General features: G+C 42.1%; 1 protein-coding gene across 3 annotated transcripts in view; it reads left to right on the top strand.

The window, feature by feature from the left end:
* The window catches only part of camkk1a (calcium/calmodulin-dependent protein kinase kinase 1, alpha a), a 118,122-nt gene that overhangs the window by 68,965 nt on the left and 25,966 nt on the right, over positions 1–23,191 (top strand). For all 3 annotated transcript variants that reach the window (XM_072667538.1, XM_072667620.1, XM_072667460.1), the window contains 8 exons: positions 615–662; positions 1,109–1,162; positions 7,543–7,594; positions 8,503–8,636; positions 9,581–9,617; positions 10,903–10,924; positions 13,748–13,836; positions 19,239–19,438. In XM_072667538.1, coding sequence (XP_072523639.1) covers positions 615–662; positions 1,109–1,162; positions 7,543–7,594; positions 8,503–8,636; positions 9,581–9,617; positions 10,903–10,924; positions 13,748–13,836; positions 19,239–19,438 — 636 coding nt within the window. The remainder of the gene's footprint in view (positions 1–614; positions 663–1,108; positions 1,163–7,542; positions 7,595–8,502; positions 8,637–9,580; positions 9,618–10,902; positions 10,925–13,747; positions 13,837–19,238; positions 19,439–23,191) is intronic.

Genomic DNA, 23,191 nt, shown 5'->3' with positions numbered 1-23,191 from the left:
GTGCGACCTATTCTCCTGTGCATCTTTATGGAAATGGAGTGGCTGTGTATGATTTTATACACCTGTTAGCAAAGAATGTGGCTAAAATAGATAAACCTAGAAGGAGCAATGACATAACAAGCCTAAAGTTTATTGGGATCATAAATCTGGGCTCATGCTTGAGGATTCTCAAGGAAAAGTGATGACTTTATCCATATTGTTGCATAATCCACTGATGACTGTACTGGAGTGGGCTGCTGGTTCCAGATTTTTGCCCCGCAGTATCACACTGTTTTGATGTAATGTCCAAATTTTTTGGCCACGTAGTGTATGGAACAAAGGTCTTGTTTTGGCCTCTCTCTGAACCCCTCCCCCCTTTAAACCATGTGCATCAGAATCTCCTTCTCTTAAATCATGTAATTGTTGCTATGGAGTTGAGACACTGCCAGTGATTTTTCTAGGTCTGTTGTTACAAGTAATGCTGCTATAATAAGAGTCGTTATGGAAGTGAGATGAGACATGAGGTTCCTCCATCTCTTCCCATAACAAACACAGCACTGCACAGTCATATGACCGCCTACTGGCCTGAGATATGTGTCTGCTTGATTTAATGTCCCTCTCTCTCTCTCTCTTAGGACTGCATCCAGCTTAACCAGTACAAACTGAAGAGTGAAATTGGAAAGGTGAGTCCTGCCACTATGTATTTCAAGAATGCAGAAGCATTTGCATTGCAGGAGGTTTTATGGGTAAGCCTGGCTTGCTCTGGTCCTCAGTTGCATGTGCTCACCCTTGCAGCTATGCTACTAACAAATGCTGATTGGCTATCCACTAGCACTGGGAACACGAAATACAAGACCCAAACAATAGTCCACCTAAACTAGAACTAGGTCCAAATGAAACTGGGAGTGACCTCTAGTGTTCATGTTTACATTACATACAGTCTGCAGATGCAGAGATGCCTAAATTCTAAATTCCATCATAGATTCACAGCCTTTAGTTTTTCCACCTGTGTAGTGTTTGCATGTGTGAAATTGGAGCTTTCCATGTGCTACAGACAAAACTCCTCACAACTTGTTCTCCTCTCCCTCATTTCTCCCCCCATTTTTCTGATTTCTTGTTTTCTTTCCAGGGCTCCTACGGCGTGGTCAAACTGGCCTATAACGAGGATGATGACAAGTATTATGTGAGTGCGTCTGAGAAACTGCCACTATTGTGTTGCATTTGTTCCATCCACTGAACTTCTTTCAGCTTCAGCACCTTCTGTTTCTCTGTTCTTACGCCTAGCTGTAGAGAAAGTAATGGGAGATGACAGGGTCCAATTTTACAGCTCTTAGTAATTGTAAAGTCAGACATATTATTATAGATAGTTTCATTTTTTAAACCAGAACAAACGTATAACGCAAATTTAAAGCCCTCAGTAAACACACACATATGATCATGAACAGTGATTAAATGGCGTATGATAATGTGCCAGGATTTCAGAAAGCAGTAACTCACGTAAAGACTAGCTTCTAAAACATGTGAAGTGCAACCATATTTGTTGCTAAATGTACTAACGCCGCATCACTGGGCAGCTCAACACACTTGGAGGACAACACTAACTGCTAATTGTGTTACATCTACTAACAGACTCCTAATTTGGCTAGCCCTTGCTGTGCTAAGTTATGGGGGAGAGGAAGGGCAGAATAGAGACAGTGAGGTCAATGAACTTTATTGGACTCCTAGTCTCAGTTGGTGAGCATAGCTGTGAACTCTAAACTTACAAATGATCTCTTTACACAGACCAAGCAACATCACTAGTTTGATAGAAGTGTGTGCATTAATCGTGCTAGTTCAGTCCAGACCAGAGAACAGTATGCTTTAGAAAGTTTGGTGGATGTAGCCATTTTTAGATGCAAAGCTGCACATGGAGCTGGTTTGTAATACACTGGCTCAGTCAATCATATTTAGCAAGGCTAAGATTCTCCACAAGGGGGCGCTCAAGGTACTCAGAGGCTGCTTTTTTAAATCATTTCATCTCAGCAAGTGTTATGACAACAGAATCTAGATGCTTATGTAGGTGTCTTGTGGCTTGTGTCTTTTTTTGGCATTTGGTTTGATTTGTAACACCTTATGTGGACTGTTGGGGCGGTGGTAGCTCAGTTAGAGCACCGGACTATTGATGAAAGTGTTGTGGGTTCGATACCCAGGCCCAGCAAGTCCCTTTACCCTCTCTGCTCCCTGGGCCAATCTATTCCGACACAAATGGTGAGATGGCAAGATGGCTGTCTTGACTTGTCTTGTCTTTTCTTCCGGAATCAAGGATTTATCTTGGTTATGTTGGAGTAACTGTCTCAAGACAAGTGGAAGATTTTCTACTTGATTTTGGAGCATTGTTGTGAGAATTTGATTGCATTCAGCGCCAAGAGCGTAAGTGAGATCAGGATGTTGGATGATCACCACCCAACTTAATTTCCAACGTTCCAACTCCTCCCAAAAGTATTGGATGGATCACCGTCCATCATTCCAGAGAATGCTGGGGGGCTTTATACCCCTCTAGCCCACACCTGGCATTAGCCATGCTCATGTTTATCTGCTCCAGAGATCTTCCTATTCTATTGGCAGTATTTCTCTACAGGGACTAGACAAGTTGTGTGTGTGCTTTGGTTTTTGGTTTATAAAACAGTCATTAGTGGACCTCATTAGTGGACCTCATTAGTGGACCTCATTAGTGGACCTCAGAACAATGTAGGAACTGAGGTGGTCTGGTCATACGTGCATTAAATTGACACCAGTCATCTTTTGGTGTCCAGGATATCCTGTAAGTGCAGTAATGGCCTTATATGACTCTGTGGCACGTCTGCATGTGTGGCTGGGCTGATGCTAAGTAATCACTCTCTCACGGGACAGAGGTCAACCCTGCTGCTGGGCTGGTGGCCTTAAAGACAGACAAGGAGAGGCAGGAAGAAAATATCACAGGACGACTAAGGCAGCACAAATAAACAAGGCTGATTTGAAAACGAGGGGGAGTCCTGAGAAGAGAAATGAGAAGGATCGAGAGAGAGAAGTGTTTGCGCTTGGAGAATGTGGGGGAGGCTGAGCCATGAAGAACTTCAAAGATCTGTTAATTGAGATCACCTGCTTCTGTGACCAGTCTGCTTATTGATCCTGAGGCCTTCAGTGGAGGCTAATTCACATGTTATTTTCCTGTGCAGAACCAAGCACTAACACACACACACACACACACAGCCCATGCATAAGCAATACATGCCTGTTGCCAAGGTGTGGGCTAAACATCTTCAACAAGCCAGTGCACATCAATATTTGTTATATAGGCAGAATAAACAGCTGTGTTCATGTATTCATGACAAAAGTATTGGGACATCTGCTCGCCCGTTATTTCTTCCAAATGTGAAAGTATTAAAAAAAAGTTTATCCTACTTTTATTGGAGAATCTGTCTCTGAGGGCTTCGATTTTACAGCATTGCTGTGATGATTTGATTGAATTCCCAGCCTATCCCAAAAAATTTGATGGAGCACCATCATTCCAGAGAACATAGTTCCACTGCTTTACAGCTCAATACTGGGGGGCTTTCTACCCCTCTAGCCCACACCTGGCATTAGACATGGTGCCAATAGGTATATTTTAATCTGCTTTAGAGAGTCCTATTCTATTGGCAGTATTTTTCCACAGGGACTGTATAAGCAGTCATGTGTACATTTTCTGTACATCTGTATGAGCAATTGGTGCAGCTTTAAGTAGCTGAATGCATTTGTTAGAAGGAGTGTCCACAAACATATGGACACACAGTGTAAATGTGCTCCACACTATATTACAGTATACAGTGTCATACTATTAACTGTACAAAGGCAGTTTTAAATGGAAAGATATTTAAAAGCGTAACGCCTCACGGCTCTGCTCAGCATGGACACAGCAGCTGTTCTAAGGTGTTCCATTATGGGTTCATTATGTAATTTTCTTACGAAACCAGAGTTGCCATAGTGAGCGCGTTTGTTCCCAGCGTTCGCTGTTTAGTCTGCTCTCATTGCTGCATGTCCTCCTTTTACCTTCATGAGTTCAGCTCTGTGTGAAAGCTGTGTAGGAGAGAAAAAAAAGGGTGGCATCACTTCCTTCTCAACTGCAGAATCTTACCAGGCCAGATGGTCGGTGAGCTTTTGTCAGCGCTTGAGGAGGTGGACGCTCCCTAGCAGACATACAGGTTGCTATTTAAACTAGCCAGTCTCTCGCTGATCTGTGCTTTCGAACCATTTAAGAATAATACAATACAGAGGTACGATACAGAGGTTTCCATTCAGTATATTATAGCACGCACTGATCAGCCATAACATTAGTACCACCTATTAGGGCCTAATATTGAGTAGGACCCCCTTGTGCCGCCACAGCAGATCTGCTCATTTGAGGCATGGACTCCACAAGACACAATGAAGGTATCCTGTGTTTTCTGGCGCCAATACGTTAGCAGCAGATCCTTGCAGTAAACTTTAGGTACCCAAGACCTTGTTGTCATTTCACCGGTTGTCCACTTGTCCACTTTTGTTAGGTAATGACCACTGCACACCAAGAACACCCCAGAAGACCTTCCTGATGTTTGGAGCTGCTCCAAGCCAGTCATCTAGTCATCACAGTGGGATTCTTGTCAAAGTGGCTCAGATTCTTATGCTTGCCCACCTTCAAGAACTGACTGCTTACTTACTGTCTTCTATATCCCACCTCTTGACAGATTCCAATGTAGACAAAGATGATCAATGTTTTTCACTTCACCTGGTACTAATGTTATGGCTGATTGGTACATTGCAGTACAATGTACCAAATGTACAGTAAGTAAGATAGTTGCTATTTGCTACTAGCAAGTCTTTCGCTCATCTGTGATTTCTAAGCATTTAGTAATGATAAAAATAGTACATTTTACTTATCAGGCCGGTATATTGACAAGTATATGATGTATATATCAGCATACCGGGGTTACAACTTGTGACACTGTAAGGAAGATGATATTGTTTGATAAGACTATTTTTTTCTTTGTAAAGAAAACTGTCACAGTATAAAAACACCCCACCATATTCATAAAATCTGAGGAAAAGAAAAGTTTCTTGTTATCCAATCAGAACAGTGGGAGACAGTACAACCAGAGTCAAGGAGCAAATCTAACCATTAAATCTCCAACAATCCAGCATAGACTGTTCATTGAGAATTGATAATTGAGAATTTAATATTGCGATTCTTTGAGATATCAATATTTTTGCACGCCCCTAACACTTATGTAGCCCTGTTCTTCGCTGCTCGAGTGTTTGTATGTATGTTCTTCTGTGTGAAAGCAAACCAGTGATGAGGCCCTCACCTAACGAGCCAAGAATCTGTACTGGGTATGGAGTCCTATTTGGAAAAATGCCCTTAGACAGTTGGTTCAGTGAAGGAAGAAAGTTCCAGAGTCAAAGCCATGAAGGTTTGGATGGAGGAATGGTGAGTCAGTGAATCTCCAGCAGTCCGTTATAACTGCACATTTGCGTCTCCTGTCTTTCTTCCAGTACATTTACACAATCAGTTCTCACTTCTGGTTCTGACAAATAGGCTTTTTCCTCCACCCGCCTGCGCAGTGAGTTCTGTCCATTCTTTAGTGTGAGGGACACACCTGTCCTTGAGAAACAGGAGTCGTGAGTCAATCAAAGCTGTTGTGTTTGGAATACTGACTCACGCATTGTGTCCTTTAAAAAATGAAAGAACTCAAAAAACCGGCAGAAAGACATGGGGGGGGGGGGTGTTCTAGGCTGAAACATTAGCTCTCCCCCCTCGAGCAGACGATGTGTTTGAAGCGGCTTCCCCATCATTGCAGAGGCCTAATGTTTTGCGCAGGTGCTGCAAATTGGAGGCACGTTTCTCTCTGTAATGAACAGAGATGTGTTTCAAAGGGCTTCCTTAGTTGCATAAGACCCGGCCTGTGCTCCGCATTCACGCAACGCGCCCCTTCCTCTGCTTTTCACCACGGGAGAATAGCACAGGTGCAGTTATCTTTTTTTAATCAATCTGTTTCATGCGGACGAGATGCTAATCAGTCATTGTAGGAATATGACGAGCAGTGTTCCACGGATTTGTTCGGGCGTGTCGGGTGCCTCGTACAAGGATGTTGCACTTGTTGGTGCTGCGTTATACCGCCGCTGTAATTCAGCATCCCAGTACAGCAGCTCCTCCAGTTATTCACGCAAATTCATCCATTCCTCACAATATTTGCCAGGGCTCAGGAATTGTATCCAATCATCGAGTTCTTCCCACACTAAACGCTCCAAAAATAAAAACTTGAACCTGGGAACCACCCGGGATACCAAAGCAACCACTTGGTAACTCCATAGCAGCCATTTGAGAACCACGTAATATTACCATTGCAACCACCTGGGATACTCTATCAACCTATCTAGCAACTCAATAGCAACCATCTAGAATACCACACCAGTGCCAACACCTAGCAACTCCATAGCAACCACCTAGCAACAACAAAGCCACCACCCAGTAACCATTTAGCAACTTCATCGCAACCACCTTACAATTTCATGACAACACATAAATAAATAAATAGAAATACCATAACAATCACCTGGGAAATCATAGCAACCACTTAGCAACTCAGTAACAACCCTTTAGGATACCATAATGAAATGCCATGACAGGTAATAATGCAGTTACCTGGTAACTCCCTAGCAATCATTTAGCAACTCCATAGTGACCACCTTGCAACATTAAATATTATAATAAAATGTATCTATTAATAACAAATAGCTTCAACCTGTTATTTTATTGCTTTAAAATACTTTATATGGGGATGCAGTGCAGTAAATAAAGCTATTTAGTTGTTTATTTATTTTATAATTATTTGTATAATTAATTTATACAGTTTATTAACGAACAGTCAACTGCTATATTCAACTCCTTTGACTTTTTTAGACTTTATCATTCCATTTAATTTTACTGAAACTAAGCTCTGCTTGTCATTCACATCAAGTAGAGGTGCTGCAGCTCTGCATTTTAACCCCTGAGCATGACCCAACATTTCTTCTGGTTTTTGGGGTTTTTCCCCTTTACCTTGTTCACTCCTCTCTGCAGCCTTCCTTTGCCAAGGTTTAAACGTGCTGGTTGGTGAGCGGCCCTTTTTGAGCTGATTACTCTCGAGAATCTGCCACTCAATTATTCATTGGCAAATTTCCATATTCGCTCGTGGATTTCCATAATCACTTTTGCAATCACTTAGCCAGAGCCACTGCTGGGAGGCGAACCTGGAGTGCTCCATTAAGGCCGGGGGACGGATGATGGGGCTCTGCCCAACTCTGTATAAAGGCTCTTTGTTTGATTAATATGGAAATGCATGAAAGTCAGGCTCGATTGTGTCACCCTCTTGAAAATGTGTGACAGTCACCTACACGGTAATGGTGATTGTTTGGGACATTTTCTGCACAATAGAAGAAAAAAGTGAGAGAAGAAAGTGTTTCGAGAACACTGCAGGTCGCCCTTGGATCATTGGCTAAACACACTGTTTTCTCTCTCTCCCGTCTCTCTGTCTGTCTCTCTTTTTTCAGGCAATGAAAGTGGTGTCTAAGAAGAAGCTGATGAAGCAGTATGGCTTTCCACGTATGTTCTTCCTAATGACTTTTTTCTAATGAAAAACATTCATTCAGTCAGGTAGGTCCAAACATACACAGTCAAATGTTTGGACTCACCTGATTGCAGGAGTGTAGTTCATCGTAGCTATTTACAGCTAAAGATTTCTGCTTAAATGCTGGACCTTTGTTCAGCTTGTTGTTTAAACAAGTAGAAACAGTGACTTAGATTTTTATATGTACAAATGATCAATTAAAAGTTTTAATAAGTGAATAGTTAGTTTTAATTAGTAATTCTTACTAAAAGCTTACAAGTCTGGTTTCAATGTAATATTTTAAGGCACTGTGAAGCTGTACACAAAAAAGTTACTCCAGAAACATTATTTTAAATCTTAAAATAAAAATAATTTATATACATTATGTAAAACTCTTCTTCTTCTTTTTTGACCTATAGCAAAAATAATATAAAAATAATAATAATAAAACAATATTTAAATGATCTTTATTTTGTTAGATCTTTATTGTTAATATGACACTTTTTTTTTTAATGTTACACTCTAATTTAATGGTTCAGGTTTGTTGCTTATGTTCTGCAGTTAATATTAAATGGCAAGAGAGAACGTGGCCTGTGGACACAGAACTAACAGCTGGTCCAGCTGGTGTCATAGATGCTGTTCCATTGGTTTGCTAGTATCACTGTGTGAAATAAGGCCTGATATAAGGTGTTAAGAAAACTGGCGTTACACTGAGAAGCTAATGAGAAGTTCAGTCCCCTGAACCTGCAGGACGTGGGAGGACCAAGAGGAACAAGGCTTTGTGCTCTGTCAACATTCACGGCTGAGGGTACCCTTGAGCAAAGCACCTAACGTTCAACTGCTGAGTGTAAAAACTCACCTTTAGTCCCTTAAGTTTAAATGCTGCTCACACTCTTCTTGCCAGGCCGCCCTCCTCCGCGAGGTCCGAAAGCTGCGTTGGGCGAGCAACCTAAAGTGCTTGGGCCCCTGGAGAGGGTCTACCAGGAGATCGCCATCCTTAAAAAGCTGGACCACCTCAACATCGTCAAACTGGTGGAGGTAAGCACTGGCCTTCTGACACCTTGCCTTTCTTTGGGGTAGATATCGAGATTAAGGCGAAGGTTTCAGGCTTTTAAAAAGTTTGTTTGAGTGGTGCGCTGAAGAACGGCGCCTGAGGCTTTGAATGAGTCAGCCTAAGTGACTGATGTAGTTCTGAGGAAGGAGAGAAGATTAAAAGAATGTGACTCAGTGCAGTCATAACTTGAATACTGAGTCATGCAACTGGTCATCCAGCAGGGGACAAAACAGGCCACGTTTTTTCCTGCAGATCTGCTGCTGCTATTGAACCCTATAAGGAATTCTTTGTGCACTTGAGATCAGACAGAAAGGAAGAGGAGGATCGATTGGAGAAGAGGAGCCAAAATGGTGGGATGGAAAAATGCAGGAGAAAGCAGGGCACCGCTGGTCTCTCAGCATGGCCCTGGTGGAGTGTCCTTCAATCACAGCAGCTTTCAGCGTCTTTTAGCTTTGATGGAGAGGGAAAGAGTGAGTGGGACGGGCCAGAGCTGGAAGTGAGAGAGGCTTCAGTAAGCAGGCAGTGCAGTGCTCTGTGCCGTGGCTCTCTGTAAATAGCGGTTTTAACGTTCTCTACAGGCTTTCCTGCATAATTGCATGAAGTACTGTTGTGTTTAGTATGCCGTGCGGCACTTCACTAGACATCTGGATGTAGCTTCAGAAAGCTTCTCCAGTCATTGTAGGAACAGTACGAAAAGATAAGAAACGTGCTCCATGGGGGACATCATCTCGTCCCGGGTTCCGTTTTTTGTTCTCGTTTTAGCTTCTGTCCCTGTTTTGTATGTTATGTAGTGTGCCTTGTGAGTTGCGTAATCCAGTTTGCAGAATTCTGGGTCGTGCTCTGAGTTTCTTTGACATTGATATTAACGTCTCTGCGGCATGACAGAGGCCTGTGGGAGCTCTCGATCCACATACTGTTTCTGTTTCAGGTGCTGGACGACCCAGCTGAGGACAATCTCCACATGGGTAAGGACAGCAGAAAAAACGGTCATCTGTCAGATGTTGAGGACCAGATGCACACCCATGAGCCAAAATGTTGTGACCATCTGCCTAAAATGCTGCTGGTCCTTCTTGTGCCACCAAAACAGCTCCCTCTACAAGACCTCTGAAGGTGCCCTGTGGCATCTGGCACCAAGATGTTCCAGTAGTTTCTTTTTTTTAAGTTCTGGAAGTTGCGATGTGAAGCTGCTTTGGATCAGACTAGTTGTTCCAGCGTACACATACCCAGCCGTCCATGTGACGTCAAATAAAGCAGGTCTATTTTGCCAGGCAAACTTCTTCCATTGTTTCAAGTAGTGCTTGACAGTATGGCCTCGGATCTGCATCACGATCAGTTTCAAGGTCCAGTTCCAACAGTTTTTTGCCCACTGTAGAACCTTTAAATGCTGGTGCGGACACAACGGGATACCAGTAGTTCCCCTTGTGCATCGATGAGCCTTGGGCACCCAACACCCTGTCCCTGGTTCATGATTAGGCTCTCCTTGGACCGTTGTCGGACAAACAACAGAAACGGCGACAGGGTGTTGGGTTGCCATATATTGGTCAGAGTTTACATGTTGACCTCTGTCCACTGTAGAAAGCACCTACCATCTAGCATGAAAGAGTCTGGACTTTGGAATGATGGAAGAAAATGACATTGTCCGATGAGTCCAGTTTACCATTTACTTGTTTTCTTGGTATAAGCCAGAACAAGTCTGGTCTGTGGTGACTCCACCTTCCGAATTACAGGACTTGCTGTGAAGTATATGCTGATAGCCTTCAGTCCATGCTTTGGAGTGTCTAAGCTAATGTGGCAGCATGTGGACATATGAACACACACACACACACACACACACACACACACACACATCTTGTGCTAGTTCTTCTATACATTATTTCAAAATTTCATAATGAATGGGCCATTAGAAATGCTCTAAATTGACTTACTGCATAGAATTCCATTGAAAGTAAGGGGGTATTTTTTATTGAAAAGTTACTATGTTGGAGATGCAAGGTTTCTGCATGACGGCAACCAAATATAACCCCAATTCATATTCAGCATGTGCATAGTGTGCATCAGGTTGCTATAGATGGACCCATCTGTTGGTAGTAGCCTGTATGCATTTGCATTATGTACAGCACAAAAGCTCTTTATAATATGTGCATTAACCCCCCCCCCCCTCTCTCTTTATCTCTATCTCTCTCTCTCTCTCTTTCTCTCTCTCTATCTCTTTCTTCCTCTCTCTCTCTTTGTCTCTCTCTCTCTCCACAGTGTTTGAGCTAATGCAGAAAGGGTGAGTGTTGTCCTCTCTCTTGTGTAATAGAAGCTTAGGCTCCCCTCTCTCCCTCTCTCTTGCGTGCTCTCTCCATCGCACTCTCTCTCTCTTTCTCTCCATCCTTCCATTCATGCCTGCTCTCTCTTGCATATCTGTCATCACTCAGCTCTGTCGTTCCGCCTCTGTTTGCCCCTTCTGCCCCCTCTTTCCCGAGGGATTCATTATGTGCTTATGTTTTCACTTGAGGGTTATTATCATGATTATTTTTTCTCTGCTGGCTGCACTTCACTTTCCATTCTTCGTTCATTATTATTTCACCGCACCTTTTTCCATTCTCTGTTTATTTTCTGGAATTTTCTCTTCTTTCTGTTCCTCTTGTGATAATTGAACCTGTAACCATACAAGGGATTAAAGGGTCAGTATGAGGATCCCCACCTCAGTTCTTTACTCGTATAGCTACTGAACTTAAACATGAAGTATGTAGTGGAGACTCAACACCCTTACCTCATAGTGCATACGCATTATACTTAGTACCCTTACGTCATAGTGCATACGTATTATCCTTACCTCACAGTACATACTCAGTACCCTTACCTCATAGTGCATACGCATTATCCTTACCTTACAGTACATACTTAGTACCCTTACCTCATAGTGCATACGCATTATCCTTACCTCACAGTACATACTCAGTACCCTTACCTCATAGTGCATACGCATTATCCTTACCTTACAGTACATACTCAGTACCCTTACCTCATAGTGCATACGCATTATCCTTACCTTACAGTACATACTCAGTACCCTTACCTCATAGTGCATACGCATTATCCTTACCTCACAGTACATACTCAGTACCCTTACCTCATAGTGCATAAGCATTATACTTACCTTACAGTACATACTTAGTACCCTTACCTCATAGTGCATACGCATTATCCTTACCTCACAGTACATACTCAGTACCCTTACCTCATAGTGCATATGCATTATCCTTACCTCATAGTGCATACTCAATACCGTTACCTCATAGTGCATACTCAATACCCTTACCTCATAGTATATACTCAATACCCTTACCTCATAGTGTATACTCAATACCCTTACCTCATAGTAGATGCTCATTATCCTTACCTCATAGTAGATACTCAATACCCTTACCTCATAGTATATACTCAATACCGTTACCTCATAGTGTATACTCATTACCCTTACCTCATAGTAGATGCTCATTATCCTTACCTCATAGTAGATATTCAATACCCTTACCTCATAGCATATACTCAATACCCTTACCTCATAGCATATACTCAATACCCTTACCTTATAGTACATACTCAATACCCTTACCTTATAGTACATACTCAATGCCCTTACCTCATAGCATATACTCAATATCCTTACCTCATAGTACATACTCAATGCCCTTACCTCATAGTGCATACTCAATACCCTAACCTCATAGTACATACTCAATGCCCTTACCTCGCAGTAGATACCCAATACCCTTCCTTACCTCATAATACAGTAGTGTACAGTACTGTATTACCTCATAATACAGTAGTTACTCAATACCCTTACCTCACAGTACATACTCAATACCCTTACCTCACAGTACATACTCAATACCGTTACCTCATAGTACATACTCAGTAACACTTACCTCATAGTAGACACTGAGTACCGCTTACCTCATAGTAGACACTGAGTAACGCTTACCTCATAGTGGATACTCTGTAACGCTTACCTCATAGTGGATATTCTGTAACTCTTACCTCATAGTAGATACTCTGTAACTCTTACCTCATAGTAGATACTCAGTAACTCTTACCTTCCAATAGATGCTCAGTAACTCTTACCTTCCAATAGATACTCAGTACATATTGCCTCATAATAGATACTCAGTAACTCTTACCTCACCGTAGATACATTGTTACTCTTACCTCATAGTTGATGCTCTAACTCTTACTTTGTGTTCAGTACTGAGTAACTTGTACCTCGTGGTAGATAATCCATAAGTCTTACCTCATGGTAGATTCTCAAGAACTCTTACCTCATGGTAGATACTCTTTAAATCTTACCTCATGGTAGATACTCAGTAACTCTTACTTTGTGGTCAGTACTGAGTAACTTTTACCTTGTGGTAGATTCTCAAGAACTCTTACCTCATAATAGATTCTCAGTAACTCTCTCAGTCTCTCTTTCTCTTTCTCCCTCTCCTCCTCTCTCTCTTTCTCCTCCTCTCTCGATCCCCCTCTCTCTGCCTTTTCATATAAGACTGCACTGTTTCTCCAAGTTGCAGCAGAGCCTTACTGTTGGGCAAACGATATCCAGCTTTTTCACACGGCTCTATTCTTTTTAAAATGTGACATTTAGTTGTAATTGAATGGCAGCTTTGGTCGGCTAATCGGCTCTGCTGCGGCGTGGAGGGTGAGCGCATTATTTGGTCTCGCTCTTCTCTGTGCGTCTCCTCTTTGAAAGGGGGGATTCTGCTTTGCATAATTACAGAAACGGCCTGAATCTGCCCTTTCCGCAGCATTGTGGTGGTGTGTTTGTAGGTTATGAATGAAATGGCGCAGCATTGGGGGGGTTGTGAGTTGTTGTTTTTTAAGTAAACCTCTTGTGTGGCTGTAGGGTTTGGAGGATTTGTGTGAATTATGTGCTGAACTCTCCTCTAAATGCTGTACTCCTTCATGCACAACACTTTAAAACCTCTCTTTGTAACAAGAGACTTCAAGTATTAGACCTCTATTGAACTCTAAATTACAAATGTAGCTCTCTCTCTCTCTCTCTCTCTCTCTCTCTCTCTCTCGCTCTCTCTCTCTCTCCTCTCTCTCTCAGGCCTGTGATGGAGGTACCTACAGACAGCCCCTTCAGTGAAGAACAGGCACGCCTCTACTTCAGAGACATCGTCCTGGGCATTGAGTACTGTGAGTTATCATCTGCCATTTTCAGAGCTGTGTGGGGCATGTTAGTACATGGAAACTATAGGTCCAAATGTTTGTGGACACCCCTTATAATGAATGCATTCAGCTATTTTAAGTTGCACCCATTGCTGCCACAGATGCACACACACTCACAGCTTGTCTAGTCTCCATAGAGAAGTATTGTCAATAGAACAAGACTCTCTGGTTAGCAGATAAACATGAACCTATTGGCACCATGCCTAATGCCAGGTGTCTGCTAGAGCGGTATAAAGCCCCCCAGCTTTGAGCTGTGGAGCAGTAGAACTGTGAAATAACAATATTTTGGGGATGAGATGAAGTGGTGATTGTCCAATATCCTATCCTCACTAAGGCGTGTCTCTGAATGCAATCAAATGCTCACGTCAGTGCTCCAAAATCTAGTAGATAGCCCTAAGCTGTGAGGATGACAATATAGTCTAGCCAAGAAGCATTTGTTTTATAATCACATCTGTGCCCCCTGAATTAAACACCGTCTAATTGAGATTCCCACCCCTTTACTTTCCTTTACACACATTCTAAGCAATTCGTAGTCAGTTTCTGGTAATGAGGCATTGCAGAGTTCCAACACACAGACTACTGGGTGACCCTGCAACCAATTAAAAAGGAATCTAATAAGCCTGGGTACGATTTGCCAAGTAGGGTGGAAATTTGGAAAGCCGTTATATCTGTGAAGTGAGAGACTGTCTGAAATACGAAATTCACAAACCCATCCAGAGACGGGGAGTTTAGCCCTCGTCATTAACAAAATACATTATGTGCTGCAGATACCTTAGACGACTGGCCTGATGAAGAGCAATTCTTTGAAACCCTCGAAAGTTACTATTCCCCAGAGTGCTGAGCTAGGTCGCAGGCCTTTCCGAGTCCCTCCTGCATTTCCGTGGATACGATTAGTCATTGTCGTTTATGTGAAAGCAAAGGCCTCGGGGAGCTGTAACTCGAGAAGCGTTTCTATGTTTGTTGCTGTGTTGTTGTGGCACATCGCAGTGTCCATTAAGTCTAATGGGGGAAGAGGTTGGGGGAGTCTTAGCATGAGTGTGTCAGGGGAATTTATGATTGTTTACTGAATGTGATGCAAATACTAAATCAATGTTTCTTTTTTAATAAACATGTTTTTCATCTTTAAAGAGTTTCGAAGACTTTATATATAGACAGAAATATATACACATAGATTAGATGGGTATATACTGTTCTTTTTCTGGGGCAAAATTCACTGATCTTTCCTCTTGAAGGTAGGAAAAATGGGCAAGCATGAAAATCTACGCCACTTTGACAGCAATCAAACTCTGATGGCTGAATGACTGGGTCAGATTATCTCCAAAACATCAGACAGGTTTTGTAGGGAGTTCCTGGTATGTCCGTACCTACCAAAAGTGGCTACCAGTGGACAATATGCAAAGTAATGTGTATATAAATTTTTGTCACCAGTACATTTTTGGTGAAAAGTAAACACTGACACTGTTTAGACTGTACTGTATATAACACTACTAACATTTACATTTACATTTAAATAAATATTATTTTATTTTATTTTACCCATTTTAACCTGAACGCCCCTTTGCAAGTTGTGCCTTGACCAGATGCTTTAAGTAGCCATCAACAAGCATCTGGCAGAATTCTGAGTTGGATATTTGACCTTTCTTCTCAACAGAATTGGTAGAGTGACTTTAAGCACAGTCCACATATTGTTGATGGGTTGAGGTCAGGACTTTGAGAAGGCCATTCCAAATGTTTGATGCTAGCCTACTTTATCCATTCCACATCCACCTCTGATGTGTTTTGGGCCATTGTCCTGTAGGAACACCCAGTTGTGTCCAAGTTTCAAACCATCTAGCTGCTAGTTTGATGTTATTCTTCCTTCCTCATTATTCAGTCCAGTGGCAGAAGAAACCACCCCAGAGCATGATGCTACTGCCACCATGCTTAACAGTTGGTACAATGTTCTTGAGGTTGAATGCCTCACCCTCACTCCTTCAAACATATGCTTCTGAAATCATGGGTATTAAAAAGAGTTTACCCTGCTTTTGTCAGTGTTTTTGTCAACTGTCTCTACTGTCCAGTGAAGGCTTTTTACTAAGTTTTGGATCATTTGTTGTGAAGATTTGATTGCTTTTAGTGACAAGAGCATTAGTGAGGTCAGGGCCCCCGAGTGAGATCAGGGCCAAGAGAAGTCTGCCAGAATAAGGTGCAGTCACCATGACCAGTGGATTGCTGTTTCGAATCCCGGTCATTGCCATCGACAGCCGGGACCAGAAAGAGCACAGCTGGCCTTGCTTTCTCCAGGGTGGGTAGATGGCACTTTCTCCCCAAATCACACCAGAGCAATACTTGCCGGCACTGGTGTCTGCTGTCCATCGCAACAGTGATGTTGCATTGGTGGCAATAAAAAAAACGAATAGAGCCGATGGCTGACTGTGCACATTTTATGAAGAGGCGGGTGTCTGTCTTTACTCTCACAGTGTTGGAAGCATTGCATGTGATTGGGAGCAAATATGTATGGGTTGGGGGTAGTCAGGCAACTATTCTGTTAATCGCTCTCTCCTTCCTCCATCACAGCATTTCTAAAAGTGCTTTCTATCAGTGCAGCCTAGTCTATGGTCACCTGTGGTCTTGAATCATCTGCAATGGAAGAGCCAGACAGTCACCCCACTCCAGAAATAGTGTGCCGGGCCTCTGCTCAGTCATTAGTCTGAGCTGCCTCATCTTTCCTCAGCATGCCAGAACCATGATGACCAGACAACACTCGCCCCACCGAGATAACCACAGGCTGTCTCCTTGACTCAATTACTGAACTATGCCCATCTCTTTCCCTTATGTGGGATTACTGTTCAGGCTGTATACGCGCCAAGCTCTCTCTATATCTCTCTGCACTCAGAGCAGCTACTCATGTCGGCCATCTGGGTTTAATGCTGGTTTGGTGAACAGTTGGTCGAAAACTGTGTAGTCATTGATAATCAAGAGCTTATTGCTTGTTGATACAGGCCTCCTGGCGCTTATCAATACAGACTTTATCTCACATATTATGTGAAAGATCAATATCCATTACAGGTCATGATCTCCCCCGTGTCCACACTATGGCAGGGCTTTCCTTTGATGAACCTGGAACACTGAGGCGATCAGCGCTCTTATTTCCGTTAGCTCTGTGTGAGGCACCCGTGGGGAAGACGGTGAATGTTAAGTAAATCAGTAGCGCTGTTCAACATGCATGTGTTTGCTCTCCTCGTCAGGGATGACCTGCGATGTTTGCAATAAGATGGCACTGCTCAGATCATTTTTTTTTTTTTAAACATTAGCTTTTTCCAACACTGTGTGCTTTGTCAGTGTATGACCATTTGCAGATCAGTCTTTCACTGCTGCAGGGGGGCATTAAATAACAAACTTCGTATTTTTTTCCAATGGTGTAAATGTTTGTGGACACCCCTTCTAGTTTATGCGTTCAGCTGATTTGAGTTGCACCCTTTGCTGACACAAAGAATAAGACTCTCTGGAGCAGATAAACATGAACCTATTGGCACCATACCTAATGCCAGGCCTGGACTAGAGGGATATAACCCCCAGCATGGAGCTGTGGAGCTGTGTTCTCTGGAATGATGGCACTCCATCCAATACTTTTGGAATGAGCTGTGGAGTTGGGAAGAGGAGGAGTTTGCCTTGGCAACTTCCAACACAAATAGGTTTGGTGTGCGAAACTTTGCCCCGAGTTTGGTGAACACTGACCTGCGAATTTGTGTCTGTGACCAGTAGGCTGACCTCAAAGAGGGCAGCCCAGCTGTGAAGACCCAATACTGAGAAAATGCTAGTGTTGGCATGTGTCCAGCACGACCAACAAGTAAAGGAAGATAAGACAAAAACTACATACACAGTAAGCCAGGAGTCTGCATTATCATCTTTTTTGTGATTTTGGACTGTTTATGGTAACCAAGTTAGCCAAGTTAGCTCCTCAGCTTAAAAAAAAAGACCTTACACATAAATTAGCCACCAACCACAGTTAGTCCCCTAACAACGGCCATCCCCTGTATCGGCCACTTCTGCGTAGAGCAAATATTTTCTCTCTAGTTGTGCAGTTATTTGGCTGAAATATTATTTTATTATTACCAGTAAATATTTAAAAAGCTATTCTTATTAATGCACTTTTAAGACTATTACTATATGGACAAAAGTAATGGGACACCTTCTCATTCATTGTTTTATTTTCTGAAATCATATGGTATTAACAATAGTTTATTCTGCTTTTGTTGGAGGAACTGTCTCTACTTTTCAGCGAAGGCTTTCTTCTAGATTTTGGGGCATTGTGAAGTTTTCAGAACCTTTTCTAATGAACCTTCTAAATGGACCTTTTTCCACCAATTCTCTCTGAGGCACATTATAGACAAATGCAGGACATATAGCACCACTGTTACTATCCCAAATAGGGTGGTCATCCAGATTGTCTAGGTTGTCGCAATTTTGGATTAACTGCCCAACCCTAGGAGGAGAGCAAGGAGAAAGTTCGCTCTAGACCACCGGACTGTTAAGCACGGTGGTGGTAGTGTTCATTTTTCTGCCAGTTTGAACTGGTACAATGCACAAAGTGTCTGGAACAATAACATTTTTCAGCCTAACCTTAAACCATCAGGACACAATGGGTGTTCCAATAGGACTATGACCAAGAAGCACATCAGAGGTGGAATAGATGAAGCAGGCCAAGAAGAGTGGCCAAATATCCAACCAGCGTTCTACTCGAAGCTTGTTGATGCTACCAAAAGTGTCTGATGGATACAAAACCTCCTAAGGGACATTTAACCAGATATTAGATGTGCTGTATGGATGTTTTGCGACCCTGTGTCTTTGTTTTTATTCTGTGAAATTTGTATGTTATCACTCAATTTGCCTCAGAAAACGAATTCACTCATATTCAATATCGAGTCCATGACATCCATGTCTGTGATGAGTGTATGCAAACTTCTGATCACAACTTCAGTCACCCCTAATCCTTCTTCATCCATTAACACACAAGATCCCACTGAGTGCATCTCAGATGTTTGCACTAGCCTAATCACAGATGGCACAAATGACAGTTCACTGATGGGCACTGGCCTGATCATCCAGCCGTTTAGCTTTGATTGGGCACTTGAGACAGAAGGGAGCCACTCCTCCAATCAGGTTTTGTGTGCTTGTCTGAATTGGCCATGGTGACCTCTCTTGATCACAAAGTGGCCCTCATAAACCTCAAGAGCCAGCACACTTTAGGAGAGGCTGTTCCTTAGTTATGTGTAACTTTAACTTTAAGCCGTAAAGGAAATCTTAAGGTAGACTGTTTAAAGTCGTTTGAAAAGGGTTTAGCCTCATACAGTAAGTGTTGTTTGAATTGCTTTTGCTTCGTTCCTCAGTGCACTATCAGAAGATCGTCCACAGGGATATCAAGCCGTCCAATCTGTTGCTGGGAGACGACGGTCATGTGAAGATTGCTGATTTTGGCGTTAGTAACCAGTTCGAGGGGAACGATGCCTTGCTCTCCAGCACGGCTGGGACTCCTGCCTTCATGGCCCCAGAGACCCTTTCAGACAACCGCAAGAGCTTCAGTGGAAAGGTAAACACTTGTGTGTGTGTGGTTTTGTGCAATTAGGAAGAAACGCCCGTGTTCTTTTTCTTCTGCAATTCTCACTTGAAACTTCTGCACCTTCATAGAACATTTTGTGGCCAAAGGTAAAACTCCAGACACACTGAGTCAAAAGTGTTTGTCAGATATGTTCCCAGATTTACAGTTATAAAACATTAAATAATACTTACTTTAATGAGATGCTACTGGCCAATCTGTTCAGTAGGACAACACAGAGATGAACAATACATAAATAAAGTTTACTTTTTGAAGTAATTACAGTATGTACCTACACAAGCCACCTTCCTCTACCACAGACAGCATTTGGTAAGGATTAGTGAATAATGACTGGTTAATGGTTAATGACTTGCCGCTATATTATTTAGTGGTTGTTCTTGGTACCTTAGGACTGTTACGGCCGGCCCATAGAAGACCGCAACCTATACAAGGGAAAACACACGTGTTCAGTTGTAGTTTATTCAACAACACTTCAATATTCGTTGATGTGGTGATTATAATAGTGATTGGTTGCACATATACAATGTCAGAGATTTTACGGCATCACTCATAACTGGCAGCCAAATAATCAGACAGGTTAGTAAAATGTCTTGTAAGATACAAAATCTATCAATAATATACAAAAAATGTCCAAAATAAGTGACTTAGTATTTTTTGGTAGCAGATAACTTAAATGATGTGACTATGTATCTATTAAACACAAAGATCCGGATCCTGGATCATATCAGGGGTAAAAAATCTGGATCAAGACATTCCTAGAAATGTTCATACTGTACTGTCTACTAGCTCTACCATGGCTATATAGACTAGCATGAACACCCAGGACCTATTTCTGTACTTCTCCAGTTCCATGTGGCTTGGGGCTTAGCAGTGTATCATTGCGCAGGCTCCGAGATAAGCCTGATGATATGAGTGATTCGATAGTTCCTTGGGGGCTTGGGTTTAAGACAGACTGTGAGTGGAGAGCAGCTAACTCTATCGCCCTTCATGCATACTGATGTAAACAGCCCCAGCAACTGCAGCACTAAGCTAGTGATAAACCACATACACACAGTACAGGACTCAGCTTAGTGAGAACAAGCTCGTCTGCTTTCTAGAAGCGGCTGTCATCAGTTTCCTGTATGTGGTGCCCTTGAGCTAATCTCCGTCTGTTTCACTATGTGAATGACGTCAACAGCTGCAGTCGTGTTTTATGTGCAGCTTTTCCACCCATTTAAATGTATATTTCTGTTTAATTTTATGTGTATCTCCTCTGAACTCCAATTGAAATTGTGTGTGTGTGTGTGTGTGTGTGTGTGTGTGTGTGTGTGTGTGTGTGTGTATACTTTAAACATGTAAATATATATTTATACAGTTGTGTGCAATGGTTTGATTAGTTTATTTTAACAGGCTTAGCCTTCACTGTACAGGTTTAACTGACCAGGAAACTCAAGGCCAATCTCATGTGCTGAAAATATCACATATTATATAGATGCTAGCCAGCCAATCAGATCTGTGCATTATGATGAGCCTTGTGATTCTGAGTAGAACTGTGTTCGGAGGAGAAAGTGAGTCAGAGGATTTCAGAAGTTAATTCACATGGGCTGCCCTAAAAAAAGAAAAGTGGAGCGTAAAAAATTGAGCTTTTAATCAAGAATGGAAAGACTGGTATTCTACCCATGGGCAGTTCTAAACCAGTAGAAGCAGTGATATCAACCGGCACGGCGAGAAGAGTTATTAAGCACTTTATTTTAAGATACATGTCTTTTACAGTTATTTCGAGTATTTGTTATTCTAGAGTATTTATAATCAGTCCAGTTCTGTATAAACAGTATCGGTGAATACCACTGAAATGTATTGAATTGTACTTGTAATTTGATTGGACATTCAGTCTACATAAAAAGTGAATACACAGCGGGTGAAATAAGCATTAAACACCTCACCATTTTTCAAAGTATATCTATTTCTAAAGATGCAGTTGACATGAAATTCTGTTATCTGACCTGAATCCAATTAAATAAAATCAATGGAAGGAACTAAAGCTCAAAGTTAATAGAAGAAGTTCATGTGGAAGAATGGGCCAAAATCACACCTGAGCAATGCATGCGACTCGTTTCTGCATACAGGAGGCCTCTTGAAGCGGTCATCACCATTATTATGATAAATGAAGCTGTCATTATTACACAAAACCTTTTTTTCATGTTTTTGATTTCTTGATTTCTTTGCCTGTGTTGATTGAATGGGTTGTTACCGACATCTGGTAAGAATTTCACGTCAGTAGCTCCTTTAGAAATAGATTTACTTAGAAAATTGGTGACGTGTTCAATACTTATTTCACCCACTGTCATTACTAGGCTTCTTCAGTATCAGGCATGTGGCACTGAATCATAATGCAAGTTAGACATGATGATGTTCTGGACTTTGGCTTGAGCACATTTTCTCTGACTGGACATTTTGATGAAATATTTGGATTAAATACCCCTGCCCTAAGTGTTGCAATGGTTCCGATTTTTATTTACACCAGATCTCTGAGCTTGTTTAGCAGATCAGGCCTGTGACATGTCACCAGTTGTAATCATGAACTGTCAGCTGAAACAAAGCTCTAAGATGTATGAATTCTGACTCGTCAAACTGACTCTTATTACTCACTCAGCAACCCCAGTGTCCTCTGACAACTGTCTAAAGAGCTGAAAGTAATGGAAGTCATTGAAGGCAGTGAAAGGCTTTCTTTTTCCACAGTCTGGAATGTTATTTGGAAACGACAGTTCAGGGCAACTATGGAGGTCAATTTGTCGAGAACACCAAGAAGACCTGCTCATATGCTGAAAACCCCATGACGGCCAAGATCCTGCAGGAAGGTGTAGCTAAGTCAAGAGAGGGGTGCACTATTCTACTGTGCAGCATCGGTTACACGAACAGTCTTCATGGAAAACTAATGAAAAGGAAACCTCACCTACAAGCTTATCGGAAAACTTAGAATTTTAAGACATATTATGTTTTGTTCAAACTTGCCCAAAAACGTTGGTTATCTCCAAAACAAGGAATTCAGTACTGCTTAGTTTCCATTTGAGGTGTGAACTTAAGTTTTTTCAAATGTCTTTATTTCAGCAAAGTGAGGAAAATTTAGACTTTCCTTTTTTTCCCCATCAAAAAGTGGGCCTTTTAAAATTCCCTTTGTTCTGACACACCGCTCTTTAAACTGAGACAGTAGTCAATGTGTCTGAGCAAAGTGAGTCTAAAAGGCCCATTTTATGAAAAAAATATTTTTTTCTCTCAAATATATGAACACAAATTTATGCAAACAGTCAGTAACAACCACGTGGCATGTGTGTTGGGGCCTGTGCCCCATCCTGGAGGTTGCTTATCAGCTTGTGACATTGTGTGCTGAGCAATGCCATAATGAGCCAAATGTGTGTGTGTGTGTGTGTCTGTGTCCAATGCATCAACACAGTGTATTACAACATATAGATGATCCTTAATGTGGAAGAGTAGGCGACTAGAGGCCACATTACACATCCCAGTGTGTCTCTCTCTCTCTTTCTCTCTCTCTCTCTTTCTTTCTCTCTCTCACTCACTCACTCACTCACTCACGCGCTGTCTTTGTACTATTCCACTGCAGGCACGTGTCACAAGCCTGATTGACTGAGGTCTGCCTTCGCCCCAGAGACTCAGCCAGACAGTCAGTCATTCAGACAGGCCCATGTGTTTAGAAGTCCACAGTGTCCAGAACCTGCCAGTCGCTCCAAA

The sequence above is a fragment of the Salminus brasiliensis genome, chromosome 1, assembly GCF_030463535.1.
Source record: "Salminus brasiliensis chromosome 1, fSalBra1.hap2, whole genome shotgun sequence".
Lineage (NCBI taxonomy): Eukaryota > Metazoa > Chordata > Actinopteri > Characiformes > Bryconidae > Salminus > Salminus brasiliensis.
Note: the sequence above shows the minus strand (reverse complement) of the source record. Positions and strands in the feature narration are given on the sequence as shown.